Source organism: Henckelia pumila, chromosome 1 (assembly GCF_033568475.1).
Source record: "Henckelia pumila isolate YLH828 chromosome 1, ASM3356847v2, whole genome shotgun sequence".
Lineage (NCBI taxonomy): Eukaryota > Viridiplantae > Streptophyta > Magnoliopsida > Lamiales > Gesneriaceae > Henckelia > Henckelia pumila.
This window is the reverse complement of record NC_133120.1, coordinates 51230404-51249532: the sequence shown is the minus strand read 5'-3', so window position 1 is coordinate 51249532 and position 19129 is coordinate 51230404. Positions and strand designations below refer to the sequence as shown.

Sequence of the window (19129 nt, the reverse complement as noted above, 5' to 3'; positions counted from 1 at the left end):
CTTGTGTATTGTTTGATTGTATTGGTTTTGTTAAAAGGATTATGTTTTATGTTTCTGTTATGCATTCATCTTGAGCCAATCTTGTTTCAGCGGGCAGAACCGCCCTTTTTGTTTAGACGTTTGGGAACTATGATTGAGTGGCCCAGGTCGTAGTCATTTCGTCTGGTGCTAGCATACACATTATAGTTGCTCAAAGTCTAGAGGAGTGAGATACGTGGCACCACCTCGATTGGGAGAGTCGGTGAGTTGTTACGTGATCTTATCCTCGGGATCCCAAAGGCACAGCAGCAATCCCTCGTTATCAGATTTGATATCCCTGTTTAAAGACATGCATTTCATTACGATGTTTTGATTTTGTTATTGTATTGAAAGCATGTTTGTTACTTGTATTACTTGTTATGTTGCTTTTCCTGGGAATGTCGTTCTCACCGGTTATCCGGCTGTTGCTTTGTTTTGTATGTGTACTTGGCAACAGGTGGGGCAGGAACAAGTCAGAAGAGGCATGGTTAGCTTCGAGGGCAAGTAGTAGAAGTGAGACTCGGTTTAGAAGTCGAATTAGCATGTTTATCTAGTTTAAGATTGAAGCATGTTAGAACTCGAACTTGATATTTTTTGTTATTCGAATTAGTTTGTATTCGGATTGTAATCTAAAATCAAAGTATGTTGTTGTTGTATCGATTTAGACTTCTGGTTGTTTTTAGGCCTTCTGAAAGCATGACTTGTTATGGCATGTTTCCCTACACCCTGTTATTGCATATGTATTTGAAGGCATGTCGGACCAAGCGCGGAATCCTTTCTTTATTTTTCTGCAGCCTGAGCATTTCTGCCCAGGCCTTCCGCGCGCGGGCGAGGCGTTCCTCGCGCGCGTGCGAGGCCTCTGTTGGGCCTTTGAATTGTTTGTCCGCGCGTGCGCGAGCTTGGTACCTCGCGCGGGCGCGAGCCTTTGGTTGGTCTCGGTTGTTGAAGCCCGCGCACGCGCGAGCTTGGTTCTTCGCGCGGGCGCGCGGCATTTAAAAAAAAAAAAAAAACTTTGAATTGTTTTACTCTTGGATTCTTGTTCGCTTAATTGTTGTTTAATCCGAGATTAGTGGTTTAGAATCGAGGTCTCACAGTCCAGTTCAATTAGGGGAAAGGTGAACCGAAATTCCAACAAAATCATTTTGAATTGGTATTCTTCAATATGAGAATTGATTGTTTGGTTGTGAAATTCACTTTTATTTACGTTGAGTTATTAATTTTAAATATTAGATAATTTCAATAAAAATCAAATTTGAGACATTTTGTGTAGTTAAAAATCAACAAGACAAATTACTATCGTTAGTCCCTGAGGACGATACTCGTACTCAGTACATTTTATTATAACTTGAATCGTGCACTTGCGATTATTATCGACTGGATTTGAGAGATTTGTAAAGAAAATTTAAGTGTTAGTATTCCGTCGATCAAGTTTTTGGTGCCGTTGCCGGGGACTAAATAGATTTTAATTTGTTTTATTTGATTTTTCTCTATTACAATTTTAATCACTCTTTTCCATCTGTGGATTGCATGATTCTCTTGCAGTACATGCAACACTCACCTGAGGAACTATTGCCTTTTGATTCAGAAATCGAGAGAACTTTTCATAGGAGAAGAAGGCAACAACAGGAACAAGAAATGGAAGAAGAGCATGAACAGGAACAACCAGTTTACAGATCCATGATGGATCTTGCCTTACCAAACATTGAAGGTGCTAGACCAAGCATCATCCGGCCAACTGTAGCAGCTAATCACTTTGAGATAAAGCCGGCCATTCTTCAAATGATTCAGAACACACTTCAATTTGGTGGGAGTGTCATCGATGAACCATATGTACACATCACAAATTTTCTGGAAATTTGTGATACATTCAAGATACAGGGAGTTTCTGATGACGCTATTCGGTTGCGTTTATTCCCTTTTTCACTGCGAGACAAGGCGAAAGCATGGCTGACGAATTTACCTGCAGGTTCCATCATGACTTGGGATGATTTGGCGAAGTCTTTCCTCACCAAATACTTTCCACCATCTAAGTCAATGAAGCTGAGAGCTGATATCACAACTTTTTCCCAAGGAGAACAGGAAACGTTTTACGAAGCATGGGAGCGCTACAAGGATCTACTGCGAAGATATCCACACCACCAATTACCAGAGGGTCTTGTGGTACAAACTTTTTACTATGGTCTTACTCACTCAAATCGTACCATGTTAGATGCAGCTGCAGGTGGAAATCTTCTGCGAAAATTGTCAGAGGATGGCTTTGAATTAATCGAGGAAATGGAATCTAGTAACTATCATCCTCAATCTGAAAGGGGTGCAGCCCGGAAATCTTTTGGAATTCATCAAATTGATGCATTCACATCAGTGGCTGCTCAACTTGAAGTCATGAACAAAAGGATTGAGGAGCTAAGCGTGGGAAACTCTGTGATGCGAGTACAAGAAGTGTGGTGTGAAAAATGTGGTGCAGAGCATTTCACGAAAGACTGTCAAACATTTTCTCAACCAGAGGGAGTTATGGCAAGTCACATGGGAAATCAAAATCGCCCAAGGAATGACCCATTTTCGAATTCATACAATCCAGGGTGGAAACAACATCCAAATTTCTCGTGGGGTGGACAGAATAATAAAGCATATGGAAATCAGAACTACAGCAGGCAGCCTCAAGAGGAGAAATCAAGTTTGGAGCAGATGATGCAGAAGTTTATATCATCTACTGAAACCCTCATGCAGAATCAAGATGCATAGATAAAGAATCTGGAGAATCAAATAGGGCAATTGGCCAAATCAATTTCCAGCAGAGATCAGGGTACTTTTCCAAGTGACACTGAGAAGAATCCGAAAGAACAGGTGAAAGCAATTGAATTAAGGAGTGGAAAGACGGTCGAGCCTGAACAAAAAAACGAGAAAGAGCCAGAAACAGTTACATCAGAAAAAACTTCAGGTAAGTCGTCTATCTTAACACCCCAACCCACTTCACAATCAAAAATTGTTGCACCACCACCTTTTCCTGCAGCTCTTAAGAAGGCCAAGCTAGACTCTCAGTTTGGTAAATTCTTAGAAGTGTTTAAAAAATTGAATATCAATATACCCTTCGCTAATGCACTGATGCAAATGCCAAGTTATGAGAAATTCTTGAAAGAGATCCTCTCTAACAAGAGGAAATTGGAGGAGCATGCGATGATAAGTCTGACGAAAAACTGCTCGGCGCTGGTTCAGAATAAAATCCCACTAAAGCAAAAGGATCCAGGGAGTTTCTCTATACCCTGTGTAATTAATGATGTTCAATTTCATAAGGCTTTGTGTGATTTGGGTGCGAGTATAAATCTAATGCCTTACTCTATGTTTAAGAAATCGAACATGGGAGAACCAAAGTCCACCAGAATGTCGTTACAACTGGCGGACAGGTCCATCAAATATCCACGGGGTATAATCAAGGTCGTACTTGTAAAATTGGACAAATTCATCTTCCCCGTGGACTTCGTGGTGTTAGATATGGAAGAGGATTTGGATATGCCACTCATCTTGGGTAGACCTTTCCTGGCAACAGGAAAGGCACTAATAGATGTCCAGAAGGGAGAGTTGCTTTTGAGAGTGGGAGAAGAAAAAATTTCGTTTGATGTTTTTAATGCTTTAAAATTTTCTCAGAATAATGAAGAATGTTTTCAACTAGATGTAGTGGATTCACTGTTATTTGATTATGTGCAGGATACTTTTCAGGAACCATTAGAAACTGCACTTATATCTGAGCATGTGGACGATTTCAGTGATGAAATTGAAGATATGACTGCATATTTGAATGACAACCAGTCATGGAGAAGAGGTGGAAAGCTTAGACTTGAAGATCTTGGCGACCGGAAGGATTTAGTCCTTCAGAAACCAAGCAATGAGGAACCACCCACTTTGGAATTGAAACCATTGCCTACCCATCTCAAATATGTATTTTTAGGTGAGAATGATAATTTACCTGTCATAATTTTGTCTTCTTTGACAGGTGAGATGGAGGCCAGATTAATGGATGTGCTCAAGAATCACAAGAGTGTATTTGCTTGGAAAGTGGCAGATATCAAAGGAATAAATCCGTCCATATGCATGCACAAGATCTTAATGGAAGAGAGATCAACCCATTAGTCCAACCATAGAGGAGACTAAACCCGAAGATGCAGGAAGTTGTAAAAGCTGAGACGATCAAACTGTTGGACGCAGGTATCATTTATCCTATTTCTGATAGTCCATGGGTGAGTCCAGTGCAGTGTGTACCAAATAAAGGGGGGATAACTGTCATAAAGAATGAGAATAATGAATTAATACCTACTAGGACAGTTACAAGTTGGCGTGTGTGCATAGATTATAGAAAATTAAATGACGCGACCCGTAAGGATCATTTTCCTCTCCCGTTCATTGATCAAATGCTAGAGAGATTGGCTGGGTATGAGTTTTACTATTTTTTATATGGGTACTCAGGATACAATAAAATAGCGATTGCACCTAAAGACCAGGATAAAATGACTTTCACTTGCCCATATGGTACGTTTGCCTATAGACGTATGCCTTTCGGATTGTGTAACGCTCCTGCTATTTTTCAGAGATGCATGACTGCCATTTTTCATGATATGGTCGAAAAATTTTTAGAAATTTTCATGGATGATTTCTCTATTTTCGGTCAATCTTTTGATGCATGTCTGCATAACTTGAATTCTGTGTTAATGAGATGCGAGGAGACAAATTTGGTGCTGAACTGGGAGAAGTGTCATTTCATGGTGACAGAAGGTATAGTTCTGGGTCACCGAATTTCTGAACAGGGGATCGAGGTGGACAGGGCCAAGGTGCAAGTTATTCAAAATTTACCTCCACCCACAACAGTCAAGAGTTAGAAGTTTCTTAGGACATGCTGGTTTTTATCGGCGATTTATTAAGGACTTTTCAAAAATTTTCAAACCTCTGTCTTCTTTGCTAATGAAAGATGCCCCTTTTGATTTTGATTCAAATTGTTTGCAGGCCTGTGAGGTGTTGAGAGAAAGACTGGTGACTGCGCCAGTACTGACATTGCCAAACTGGGATCTTCCATTTGAGGTAATGTGCGATGCCAGTGACTATGTTGTTGGTGCGGTACTCGGCCAACGAATAGACAAGGTATTCCGAACTATCTACTATGCTAGTAAGACTCTTAATGAAGCTCAGCTGAATTATGCCACCACTGAAAAGGAGTTGTTAGCTGTAGTATTTGCACTGGACAAATTTCATTCATACCTTGTACTTTCAAAAATCACAATTTACACAGATCACTCTGCTATTAAGCACTTGTTGGCAAAGAAAGATGCAAAACCTAGACTGATTAGGTGGATCTTACTTTTTCAAGAATTTGATTTAGAGATCAGGGATAAGAAAGGTGTTGAAAACGTAGTAGCTGATCATCTGTCTAGATTAGAATGCATTCCTAATGATGCACAAAACGAACTAGAGGACATAGATGATTGGTTTCCTAATGAAAAACTTTTCGCCATAGAGAGTTCACCATGGTATGCACATTTGCAAATTTTCTGGTCACAAGCACACTCCCACACAATCTATCTTTCCATCAGAAGAAAAAAATTTTATCGGATGTCAAGCACTACTTTTGGGAGGAACCATTTCTGTTTAAAATATGTGCTAACTCAATGATTCGGAGATGTGTGGCGGAAGGAGAAATGCAAAGCATCCTCAGTCATTGTCATGATCGTGAGGTAGGTGGCCATGTTGGGCCAATCAAAACTGCAGCAAAGGTACTTGAATGTGGGTTCTATTGGCCCAACCTTTTTAAGGATGCGCGCTTGTTTGTCTTAGCTTGTGATAGATGTCAGCGGACAGGTAATATCTCGAACCGAAATGAAATGCCTTTACATAATATCATTGAGTGTGAGATATTTGATGTTTGGGGAATCGACTTTATGGGACCATTTCCACTTTCTTTGACAAAAAAATACATTTTGGTCGCAGTCGATTATGTTTCAAAATGGGTAGAGGCCGAAGATTTTGCAACAAATGATGCACAGGTTGTACTGAAATTTTTGAAGAAAAACATTTTTAATCAGTTTGGTACACCCCGTGCAATAATTAGTGATGGTGGCACCCACTTTTGCAATAAAATTTTTGAAAAACTCTTAAAGAAATATGGTGTCAAGCATAAAGTCTCTACCCCATATCATCCCCAGACCAGTGGCCAAGTGAAAGTATCCAATCGAGAGATCAAACAGATTTTGGAGAAAAGTGTGAATACTAATCGAAAGGATTGGGCAATTCGACTGGATGATGCCTTATGGGCCTATAGGACAGCATTTAAAACACCTATAGGCACCTCCCCTTATAGATTGTTGTTTGGAAAGGCATGCCATTTACTTGTTGAATTAGAGCATAGAGCATATTGGGCTATTAAGACTTTAAACTATGAATTTTCTGCTGCAGGTGAAAAAAGATTGCTAGAGCTTAATCAACTGGAAGAATTTCGCGACAGTGCATATGACATGGCGGTTTCGTACAAGGAACGAACCAAGAGAATACATGACAGGCGCATTCGATAGCGGGACTTCAAGGAAGGAGATGCTGTGTTGCTGTTTAACTCCCGGTTAAGACTATTTCCCGGAAAACTGAAGTCTAGATGGTCTGGGTGTAAGAGTGGGTGCCCAGTGAGCCAACTGTGTGGCTATGGGCTTTGATGACTCTTTGTATAAACAATCTTTTGTTTAATATTATTTACACTTTTATGGCAATGACTTTATATTACTTCATATTGTTATATTGTGATATACTATTGTTGTTTTGATAAAGACCTTGAATATACTATAGTGTATGTAAGATGTGGTAGAACATGGAGATGTCTATCATGAAATACATCTTATAGTCACTGTATGTTCTAAAAACCGTTCCTAGTCGATTGAGCCGTCCGATAATAAGGATAAGGATCGCTCGAGTTTGAGACTAGCATTTGCGATGCGGAGTACCACGTTTCATTGGTAGGGAACATGGAGATGTTCGAAGCATGCAAATGGATATTCATAGGATGAATAGTCGAACTACCCTATCCGGACTTTCCAAGTGGTTATCACTTATCGAGTGGATAAAGTCCGCGGTTTTGGTTGTACACCATTAGTCCTTACGACTTGAAACATCATGGAGACTCTATATGCTAGTGCTGTGCTTTGACTCGTTTACCGACTCTATGGGGGTCATCAGGTGTCGAGATTGGGTACAGTTACGACACATATAGGAGTCGATGCATTGTTGTCAAGGATTCACCACATACTTGCGAGTGTGGATATCCTATGCGATCTGAGGAGATATTAGTGTGACAAATCTCTGGCCAGAGTACTTGATGTGATTTAAGAAATGGTTTCTTAGTAGCACATGCGATGTCACTAATTTGATCTTCAAGATGTATTGCATAGTTATCGAATCTTGAGCGACTCTCGATATACCAATGGTTGTTGATTCGATCGGGATATATGGATGAAGGGACCGTACTGTACGCTAACCAAAATCTACTGGTTCTTGTAGGCACTATCAGTGATACCTAGGGAATCATGGGGCGATGTTGCTAGGCGCTTTACCATGATTCGTTGGGCAAGTCGGAAAGTGTTGTTCCGAGTCACAAGGAGTTGTGAGCCCACGGCTAGCTGTATCCCTGAACCATTGAGGGTCACACAGTGTAATGGAGTTTTAATCCCCGTTGAGATAGTTAAATTTAAAGAGTTAAATTTAATGAACTAAGGAGTTGGACTTCTTAATTAAGAGTAAGGGAGTAGGGTTTCCTAAAATGACATAGGGATGGACATTTTTGGAAACCACTGAATTCGGATTCAGGAAAATTTATTTTGACTTTAAAATGTGCAGAAATGGTTTCTGTGCACATTGGTGAAATCAGTTCATCAATCGGAGTCACGATGAATTTTATATTAATTTCTGAACGAGCGGGCTTTGCTTGTCGGGCCCCAGCTTATGATTAATGGGCCCTAAGGTGTTAGTGGCCTGCATTATAAATAAGTTATTTCAGTACAGAAATTACACACAACAGGTCATAATTTTTGAGAGAAAAAATCGAAAACCCTAGTTCCTCTCAAAGATTGTTTCGGCCGAACCCTCCCCATACTCTGCCCGAGAAATTTCGGTCTGTGATTTTGAATCGCAGTCAGGAATAACGAATCAGATTCGTTTAATCTCTTCGCAGAAAACTTCTGATAGATTTTCTAGTGCAATCTATCAGAGGGATTAAACCTCTGTTCGTGGACCTGATTGAAGGAGTTCATCGGTTCCAGGGAGAGACAACAAGAGCAGATAAAATCTGTTGGTGTCCAGTAATCTCGTTGCGAGATTGAAGGTAAAATTTAATAATTGTTATTTGAATTTTACACACACAATAATTTAATCGTTGAATGGTTGATACCCACACCATGGAATTGTTCCATGATAAAAATTTTAAACTTCCGCTGCACCGGGTATCAATCGTGATTGATCTGACCGCCAGTTTTTCCAACAGTGGTATCAGAGCCAGGTTGCTCAGATCAAACGATTAAATTAATCGATTGTACAAAATTTTTGAATCTCGGTTTTTGGAAAACAAAATAAATATTTTTAAATAAAAAAAAAAAAATTTTCGGGGCAAAACCCGGGCAGCGATTGGATCGCTGCCCGGTGGGGCAGCAATTGTTGCTGCCCCGGGCGGCGCACGGCACCGCCTAAAGGGGGCGCACGGCGCCGCCCAAGGCGGCGACCGTCGCCGCCCAGGGCGGCGCACGGCGCCGCCCAGGGCAGCGCTGTGCGCTGCCCAGCGCAGCGCTGGGCGCTGCGCAGGGCAGCGCTCGGCGCTGCCCAGGGGCGGCGCTCGGCGCTGCCCAGGGGCGGCGCTCGGCGCTGCCCAGGGGCGGCGCTCGGCGCCGCCCAGCGCAGCGCTGGGCGCTGCGCAGGGCGGCGCTCGGCGCTGCCCTAAGGGGGCAGCCGGGCTGCCCCCGGCCCGCGCCCCGGGTGCGGGCCGGCCCGGGAGTGTCCCGGGCGACCCGCGGGAAAAATTATATTTTTATTAATTTTAATATTTAAAATTTTATTTTTGGTCCGGTCAAAAATTGTTTTTGATTGGTTCACGAGATTGCGGATCGAATTGTTCGAGTCCGTAAATTTTAAAATTGATTTTGGATAAATTTGAATTTTTGGAAAATTTTAATATTTTATCCGTAAATTGAATTTTGAAATCAATTATTTTGGTACAATTGATGATAAGATATGATCTTATGATATATTAAGTAAAATATGATTTTATTTGTAAAATTAGATTTTATAGATAAAATATGATTTTATTTGATATAGAGATAAAATATGATTTTATATGTGAAATGAGATTTTATATATAAAATATGATTCTATCTTGTTTAAATTTGAATTGCCACAGCATGTTATCCAATAAATTAATTTTGAATTAAATGTTATTGGATAAGGATGATCGATTGCCATGACCAATTTTGTAGGTGTATGTTAGGAATTTACATTTTGTCTTTATTATTGTTGGTTTTATTAATGGGCCTGGTTTATGGCCCGATATGAATGTCATATGTAATAAAAGTGGGCTTGGTTTATAGCCCGTTCCCACCCCCTAAAAATGTATCCCCTACTTGTCATTGTTATTTATTGTAAATACATTAGATTTAGTGGGAGATCAAGATTTGAAGATGGTGGGCCCAGCAGACAATGAAGACTGAAGAAATGTAAATTGGAAGCATATGTAATAGGATTGCATTTGCATACTGCATATTACCTAGGATTGGACTAAGACCCGTGATTGGCAACCACGGGTCAATTAGAAATGGAATCGATCATCCTATATAATATGTGATATTATGATTGTATGCATGTTTAGACATAAATTGCGTGAATCCGGCAATGCATGCAATAAATTAAATATGATGAGACAAATATTTTTATAAATAAAATCCCTCATTTTAAATATGATTTAAAATTTATATCAAGATAAATAAAGGAAATTTAAATATTGTTTAAATGTTCCTACCTTCCATCAACGGTCAATGTATGTGATGCTACCCGCGGATACGGTCCGGCTCATATTATTGGGGGGGCCCGTCCGTCGGAAAGCTGTACATTGGATCGACAAATGTTGTAAGTTGGGTGGAACTCCCATGGGATCGGCTCATATTATTGGGGGATCCACATGGCGACCGTCCATCACAACTTAATATTGATGGGTCATCTTGACATGTCACTTTAAACGGCGTCATATTATTGGGCCCTTATTGGACATGAGGTAAATACATGGGGGTTGCTTTGGAAGCAATTGGGCTCTACCTTTTGAGAATTATGGTTGGCTGATATTATTCGGGACCATAAGTTTGTCAATTGGACTCCATGTTCTCACTAAGGAAAAAGTTTCCCGTTTTCACTAGAGGGTGGTGAAATCGTTAAAATAGTGGGAGTGAGATTCATAAAATTAAATTCGCCTATTTTATGTCTTAGTAAATTGTTAAACAATCATTGATATATGTCTGTTTTCCTTTTCAGTATTTCATACAATGAATTCGCGAAATCCTTTATTCTCGATCCTCGAACAAAACAAGCTGACTGGCGCCAACTATACGGAATGGTTCCGGAAGTTGAAGATTGTCTTAACTTCGGAGAAAATGCTCTACGTGTTAGAGAAAGCACCTCCGAAGGAAGCACCAGCTGACATAAGTCCGGAGGAATTGGCCAAACTTGATGCATGGTGTGACCATGACATCAAGACCAAATGCTATATGCAAGCCTCGATGTCTGATGAACTCCAGAGGCGATTTGAGGACACGGTGAATGCTGCTGACATTCATACGCAACTCAAGGAACTTTTTGGGGCTCAGTCGAGGGCTGAAAGGTTCTCTACTGTTAAGGAGTTGATGACGTGCCGCATGCGTGAAGGGACTTCGGTCCGTGATCATGGGGTACGAGTGATTTGGCTCATACAGAAGTTAGCGACCCTTGATTTGGTGTTGGAGCATGAACTCAATGTGGACTTGCTGCTTCTATCTCTTCCTTCTTCATTTGATGGATTCGTGATAAATTTTAATATGAACAAGATAGAGGCCACCCTTGAAGAGATGGTCAATATGCTCGTTACATATGAATCCACACTTAAGAAGGATAAGCCAGCTTTCTTGGTGGGCTCCTCATCTTCTGCTAAGAAGGGGCCAAGTATGAAGGGCAAGAAACGTTCTGTCCCACCCAAGAAAGTGGAACCCGAGAAGAAGCAAAAGACAAAGGCTTCAAACAATGGAAAATCCAAGGATGTTTGCCATTACTGCAAGAAGCCGGGTCATTGGAAGCGCAACTGCAAGGAGTATCTTGAGCAGTTGGGAACTGCAAAGGGTATGTTCTATATCGAAATAAACATGTCACTTAATACAACTTCTTGGGTATTGGATACCGGATGTGGATCTCACATTTGCAATGATTTGCAGGTGATGACAAGAAGTCGCAGGCTTAGAATGGGTGAGACCCAGCTGAGGCTCGGGAATGGTTCCAGAGTTGAAGCTACGGCCATTGGAGATGTTTGTTTGATTTTGCAGAATGGTTTTAAATTATTGTTGAGAGATGTTTTATTTGTGCCAGATTTAATTAAAAACATTATTTCTATTTCTATGCTTGATAGAGATGGTTATTCTTGTAATTTTGTGAATGGGATTTGCAATATTTACAAGAATGAATGTTTAATTGGAAATGGACAACTTGAAAACGATCTATACAATTTAAAACTAAAAGACGTTCCAGTGAATTGTATTGACAAACCGGCGACAACAAACAAAGGAAAATCGATAGTCAAAACCCGGCAAACCTTTGGCACGCTAGACTAGGTCATATTTCCTCAAGGAGGATGAACAAGCTAGTGGGAGAGGGCATGTTTGATATGTCTGATATTAACTCTCTACCTACTTGTGAATCCTGCCTAAAAGGAAAAATGACTAAATCTCCTTTTAAGGGGAAACCTGAGCGTAGTCAAAATCTGTTGGATTTGATCCATACAGATGTTTGTGGTCCATTTAGAGTAGGGACTCAACATGGCCACACCTACTTCATTACCTTTACTGATGATTATTCAAGGTATGGGTATTTATATTTAATGAAATATAAGTCTGAAGCATTTGAAAAGTTCAAAGAATTCAGGGCTGAAGTAGAAAACAAGCTAGGTAAAAGTATTAAAGCACTTCGATCGGATCGAGGTGGAGAATACTTGAGTACCGAGTTTTTGGACTATCTGAAAGAGAATGGGATTCTCTCTCAGTGGACTCCTCCTATGACACCACAGCTTAATGGTGTATCGGAGCGTCGTAATCGAACTTTGTTGGACATGGTTCGATCTATGATGAGCTTCACTGAGCTTCCACCTTCGTTTTGGGGCTATGCGCTTGAAACGGCGGTATTGTTGTTGAACAACGTCCACAGTAAAGCAGTGGACAAAACACCATACGAGTTATGGAATGGCAAAGCTCCTAAGTATTCGTACTTGAGGATTTGGGGATGTCCTGCTTACGTGAAGCGGACAGTGGGAGATAAGTTGGATAGTCGATCCAGCTTATGTTATTTTGTAGGGTATCCGAAGAATTCAATCGGATATTATTTCTATTATCCTACTGAAACAAAGGTGTTTGTTTCTAGGAATGCCACCTTCTTGGAGAAGGAATTCTTATTGGATAAGAAAGGCGAGATGATGGAACTCGAAGAAGTTCGAGAAGAACCCGAAATACAAAATAACGATCCTACACCTCAGGAACCATTGCTGGACACGCCTAAACCTAGAAGATCCGAGAGGACTTCTAGACCTCCTATTCGATATGGTCTTCTTCTTGAAGGGGATCAAGATGAACCCGACATTGGATGTGATCCAAGAAACTTCAAGGAAGCAATTTCTGATGCGGATTCGAATTTATGGCTTGAAGCTATGCAGTCAGAATTGGATTCGATGCATACAAACCAAGTTTGGTCTTTGGTAGATCCTCCCGATGGAATTGTTCCAATAGGGTGTAAATGGATCTACAAAAGAAAGCTTGGGCCTGATGGTAAGGTATTGACCTACAAGGCGCGATTGGTGGCGAAAGGTTATACTCAAAGGCAAGGAGTTGACTATGATGAAACCTTTTCACCAGTTGCTATGTTCAAGTCCATAAGAATCCTTATTGCCATAGCTGCATGGTATGACTATGAGATATGGCAAATGGATGTGAAGACTGCTTTTCTTAATGGAGACATTAAGGAAGAAATCTATATGAAGCAGCCAGAGGGGTACACATCCATGGGAAGCGAGCATAAGGTATGCAAACTTCAGAGATCAATTTATGGTCTAAAACAAGCATCAAGAAGTTGGAACCAGAAATTTGATGAAACAATAAAAGATTTTGGTTTCATCAAGAACCCGGAGGAACCTTGCGTGTACAAGAAAGTAGTTAAGGATGCGGTGACATTCTTAGTACTTTATGTTGATGACATCCTACTCATTGGGAATGATGTAGGGATGTTGCAGTCAACGAAGATATGGTTATCAGGTAGATTTTCGATGAAGGATTTGGGTGAGGCATCCTACATTCTAGGGATTCAGATCTATAGAGATAGATCTAAGAGAATGATAGGACTCACTCAATCAACCTACATCGATACCATATTGAAACGGTTTTCAATGGATGGGTCCAAGAGAGGACATCTACCCATGTGTCATGGAGTTTCTCTATCCAAGTCTATGTGTCCCAAGACTGATGAAGAGATAGAGAATATGACACATGTACCATATGCGTCAGCTATAGGTAGTATCATGTATGGGATGATATCTACCAGACCGGATGTAGCATTTGCTCTGAGTGTCACGAGCAGATATCAGTCTAATCCTGGTCAAATGCATTGGAAAGCCGTGAAGGACATTCTTAAGTACTTGCGAAGGACTAAGAATATGTTCATGGTTTATGGAGGACGAGAACTCAAATTGGAAGGCTATACCGACTCTAGCTTCCAAAGTGATGTGGATGACTCGAAGTCTACCTTTGGATTTGTGTTCATGCTCAATGGCGGTGCTGTCTCTTGGAAGAGTTCCAAGCAGGACACCACAGCGGATTCCACCACTGAGGCTGAATACATTGCAGCATCAGCTGCTGCTAAAGAGGCCGTTTGGATGAGGAATTTCGTCCAAGAGTTGGGCGTCATTCCTAAATTTGTTGGTCCAGTCCCGGTGTACTGCGACAACACGGGTGCCGTTGCTCAAGCAAAGGAACCAAGGTCTCATCAAAGATCCAAACACGTACTGAGGAAATACCACATAATCTGGGAGATTGTGGAAAGAGGAGACATCATTGTCGAACGAGTGGCCTCTGCAGACAATATCGCTGATCCGCTTACTAAGCCCTTGCCAGGACCATTGTTTGACAAACATCGCGAAGCAATGGGTCTACGTAGTATGACTAGTTGGCTATAGGGCAAGTGGGAGATTGTAAGAGTGGGTGCCCAGTGAGCCAACTGTGTGGCTATGGGCTTTGATGACTCTTTGTATAAACAATCTTTTGTTTAATATTATTTACACTTTTATGGCAATGACTTTATATTACTTCATATTGTTATATTGTGATATACTATTGTTGTTTTGATAAAGACCTTGAATATACTATAGTGTATGTAAGATGTGGTAGAACATGGAGATGTCTATCATGAAATACATCTTATAGTCACTGTATGTTCTAAAAACCGTTCCTAGTCGATTGAGCCGTCCGATAATAAGGATAAGGATCGCTCGAGTTTGAGACTAGCATTTGCGATGCGGAGTACCACGTTTCATTGGTAGGGAACATGGAGATGTTCGAAGCATGCAAATGGATATTCATAGGATGAATAGTCGAACTACCCTATCCGGACTTTCCAAGTGGTTATCACTTATCGAGTGGATAAAGTCCGCGGTTTTGGTTGTACACCATTAGTCCTTACGACTTGAAACATCATGGAGACTCTATATGCTAGTGCTGTGCTTTGACTCGTTTACCGACTCTATGGGGGTCATCAGGTGTCGAGATTGGGTACAGTTACGACACATATAGGAGTCGATGCATTGTTGTCAAGGATTCACCACATACTTGCGAGTGTGGATATCCTATGCGATCTGAGGAGATATTAGTGTGACAAATCTCTGGCCAGAGTACTTGATGTGATTTAAGAAATGGTTTCTTAGTAGCACATGCGATGTCACTAATTTGATCTTCAAGATGTATTGCATAGTTATCGAATCTTGAGCGACTCTCGATATACCAATGGTTGTTGATTCGATCGGGATATATGGATGAAGGGACCGTACTGTACGCTAACCAAAATCTACTGGTTCTTGTAGGCACTATCAGTGATACCTAGGGAATCATGGGGCGATGTTGCTAGGCGCTTTACCATGATTCGTTGGGCAAGTCGGAAAGTGTTGTTCCGAGTCACAAGGAGTTGTGAGCCCACGGCTAGCTGTATCCCTGAACCATTGAGGGTCACACAGTGTAATGGAGTTTTAATCCCCGTTGAGATAGTTAAATTTAAAGAGTTAAATTTAATGAACTAAGGAGTTGGACTTCTTAATTAAGAGTAAGGGAGTAGGGTTTCCTAAAATGACATAGGGATGGACATTTTTGGAAACCACTGAATTCGGATTTAGGAAAATTTATTTTGACTTTAAAATGTGCAGAAATGGTTTCTGTGCACATTGGTGAAATCAGTTCATCAATCGGAGTCACGATGAATTTTATATTAATTTCTGAACGAGCGGGCTTTGCTTGTCGGGCCCCAGCTTATGATTAATGGGCCCTAAGGTGTTAGTGGCCTGCATTATAAATAAGTTATTTCAGTACAGAAATTACACACAACAGGTCATAATTTTTGAGAGCAAAAATCGAAAACCCTAGTTCCTCTCAAAGATTGTTTCGGCCGAACCCTCCCCATACTCTGCCCGAGAAATTTCGGTCTGTGATTTTGAATCGCAGTCAGGAATAACGAATCAGATTCGTTTAATCTCTTCGCAGAAAACTTCTGATAGATTTTCTAGTGCAATCTATCAGAGGGATTAAACCTCTGTTCGTGGACCTGATTGAAGGAGTTCATCGGTTCCAGGGAGAGACAACAAGAGCAGATAAAATCTGTTGGTGTCCAGTAATCTCGTTGCGAGATTGAAGGTAAAATTTAATAATTGTTATTTGAATTTTACACACACAATAATTTAATCGTTGAATGGTTGATACCCACACCATGGAATTGTTCCATGATAAAAATTTTAAACTTCCGCTGCACCGGGTATCAATCGTGATTGATCTGACCGCCAGTTTTTCCAACACTGGGCCCTATAAAATCACCAGGGTGTACCCATCAGGGGCTATAGAGATCAAAGATGCCCGCAACGAGTCGTTCATGGTCAATGCTCAAAGGTTAAAACACTATGTGGGGGGTGATGTGGATTCCATGTCAGTCATCACCACATTGACTGACCAAGACTAGTTTGGGGAGGATGAAAAGTCAAGCTCTCGACTTTAAATTGATAACTACATTCTACTTTCCTTTTTATTTATTTGCATTTTTGTTCATTTTAGTAAGTGTTAAAACTTTTTAAGTTAATTACTGTTATTTCTCGAGTGGAGTACTGTCTCTGAAAATTTTTCAAAAACGAGGGGGTGCGCTCGCGCGGCAGTTTTCTGCCGCCCGCGCACCAAAACCCACTATCTCAGAATTTTTGGAAACGAGGGGGTGCGCTCGCGCGGTAGTTTTCTGCCGCCCGCGCACCCAAAGCCACTATCTAAAATTTTTGAAAAAAAAAAGGGTGTGCGCCCGCGCGGCAATTTTCTACCGCGCGGGCGCCTCGCGAAATCTCAGAATTTTTAAAAGCCCGATCCCCTTCTTTCTTTCTTTATTTCCCCTCTTTCTTTTCTCTCTAACCCTGAGCTTCCCTCGCCGCCGTCTCTCTCTCACTCTCTTACCATATCTCTTCTCTAATTTTCACAGGTTCATCGCTTGATTTCTCATCTCTATTGACATGGCGCCCAAGAAACAGAAGATTGCTACCTCTAGGGCCAACCCATCCAAATTCATAGATGGAAAATTTGTTTCGGAGGAAGCTAAGGCGAGGTATGAGGAGGCCAAGGCTGCAAGGAATCCAATTGCAGAGAGGGGAATCGATCTCTCTGAAACCCGCACCGCCTCCCTTGGCATCGTGGCTCGAGGATGGGCCGAGTTTTGCCGCCAACCTCTCGCGGCGTTAGTCCCGCTGGTCCGTGAATTTTATGCTAACGCCGCCGAGCGTACTGATAACACAGCTTTCGTGCGGGGTAAGATGGTTTCCTTTACTCCCGCTTCTATTAATGAATTATTGAAAACTCCAGATGTAGATGATAGCCAATTTCATGCATTTAAGGCTAACCCGAATTATAATGAGATCACGAATATCCTATGCTATGATGGCAATGTGTGGAAGGATTCGGTAAAATTTATATCTTTTAAGGAAAAAAATTTGCAGCTAGAGCCGGCCTTGTGGTATGCTTTTCTGACTCACAGGTTGATGTCGGTGTCCCACACCCATGATGTCACAATGAGTAGGGTGGTGCTGCTGTATGCCCTGCACAAGCAATGGCCGCTTAATGTTGGACGGATTATCAACCGAGAGTTGTACAGTTCCATTTGAACGTCCAACATTTAAATTTTTTTCTCGACCATTGTTTCTTTACTGTGTGTGCAAGCTGGTGTCCCATTCAAGGACACCGAAGAATGGTTGCATCCAATGCAGGCAGTGGATAACACAATTTTGAAAGCAAAACATTCATTCCACCTCCGAGACTGTCAACCTCCCAGCTAGGCCAGCTCTGGACCCGGTCAATCATCAAGGAATGTGCTTAAGCCACCCCCTGCTCGCCGCACAACGAATGAATTTTTGAGCGAAATCTCGGCTTGGGTGCAACAAATGGACAAAAGCCAAGAGGTGAACGTCGCCTACAATGAATCCACCAACGCCATGATGCGAGGACTGCTCGCAAATGTTTGGATGGACCCGGCCGCTTATCCAGTACCACCGCCATATCCTCCACCATTCCAATTCCAATATGCTCCACCGGTTCGGGATCTACCCGAAGACATGGATGAGGAGGAGTTTGATTAGTACCAGGGGAGTTTTTAGTGCTTTTTGTTTTTATTTTCTTTTTGTTTGTTTTTAGATTTGGTGGTGTTAAGTAGCATTGGGGACAATGCTCGTCTTTAGTTTGGGGAGGATGTGTGTCTTTTGTGTTTTCATTTTGTTTTAGTGTTTTCTTTGTTTGTTTGAGTCGTTTGTAATGTGGTTGCAAGGGTTGTGAATGAAAATAAAAAAAAAAGCCAATGAAGAAAAAAAAATTATTATACCATTTTTGCTTAAAGTCCATGATTATCTTATTTGTTTGACAAATCATCTTGAACTAGTACAACCAAGTCGATGAATAGATCTCAAAACACTCTGTGAGGTGTACTTCAATCTGAATTCGAAACATACAAACTTGGATATGATTGAGGCAATTTGTTTGATCGTTGGGCTTAAAATGTTTTTTTTTTCGTGAATTACCCTAGATACCCAGTTGAACCTTCACGTTTATATGAGCACGAAAGGTGCATGATCTGATATTTGTTTTGGTGTAATCATCTCTTACTATTGATGATTTTCTATTCTGCACTGATTGAGATCTATTTGAGTTGACTGAGAATTGAAATTTGTCTAGAACAAGTTCGAACACCCCTCGAGGCGCAATACGGGTATACTGTGACTTAGGAGTGATGTAGGCAATTCTTTCTGAATTTCGGTTGTGCCTTTCAAACCACCCTTGATGTTTATGTCCCTAGTACCTAATTTGAGCTTAATAACGAATGGCATACATGAAAACGTGTGGTAAACCCCATTTGACATTATTCAGCATCCTACAACTACTACCCATAGCTTAAACACTCATTCCTACCTTGTTGGGAGTAAATTGAATGTAGATTATGTCTAAATGTACTCCGATTGCATAATGTGAAAAAGGAAATGGTGTGATTATTGACTTTCAAAACAAAAGGGTAGTTGAAAACAAGGGATAGAAAATTTTGGTGAAAGAAAGAAAGT

At 41.1% G+C, this 19129-nt stretch overlaps 1 protein-coding gene and 1 non-coding gene across 2 annotated transcripts; one reads left to right on the top strand and one right to left on the bottom strand.

Moving 5' to 3' along the window:
- The first annotated feature begins 1563 nt into the window (after positions 1-1563).
- On the top strand, positions 1564-4143 carry LOC140862434 (uncharacterized). The gene is made up of 3 exons (XM_073265457.1): positions 1564-2714; positions 2811-3225; positions 3310-4143. The coding sequence occupies exons 1-3, from the start codon at positions 1564-1566 to the stop codon at positions 4141-4143; spliced, it is 2400 nt and encodes a 799-aa protein (XP_073121558.1).
- On the bottom strand, positions 2056-2162 carry LOC140876930 (small nucleolar RNA R71). The gene has a single exon (XR_012149157.1). It is a non-coding gene; the product is annotated as a small nucleolar RNA R71 (small nucleolar RNA).
- Positions 4144-19129: the final 14986 nt, after the last annotated feature.

Bases quoted from the DNA above. Each gene is read 5' to 3' on its own strand.
- LOC140862434 (XM_073265457.1), top strand. From the start codon at position 1,564: ATGCAACACTCACCTGAGGAACTATTGCCTTTTGATTCAGAAATCGAG. The intron at 2,715-2,810 runs GTTTATATCATC...ATCAATTTCCAG, and splicing joins TTGGAGCAGATGATGCAGAA to CAGAGATCAGGGTACTTTTC. The intron at 3,226-3,309 runs GTTCAGAATAAA...CAATTTCATAAG, and splicing joins CGAAAAACTGCTCGGCGCTG to GCTTTGTGTGATTTGGGTGC.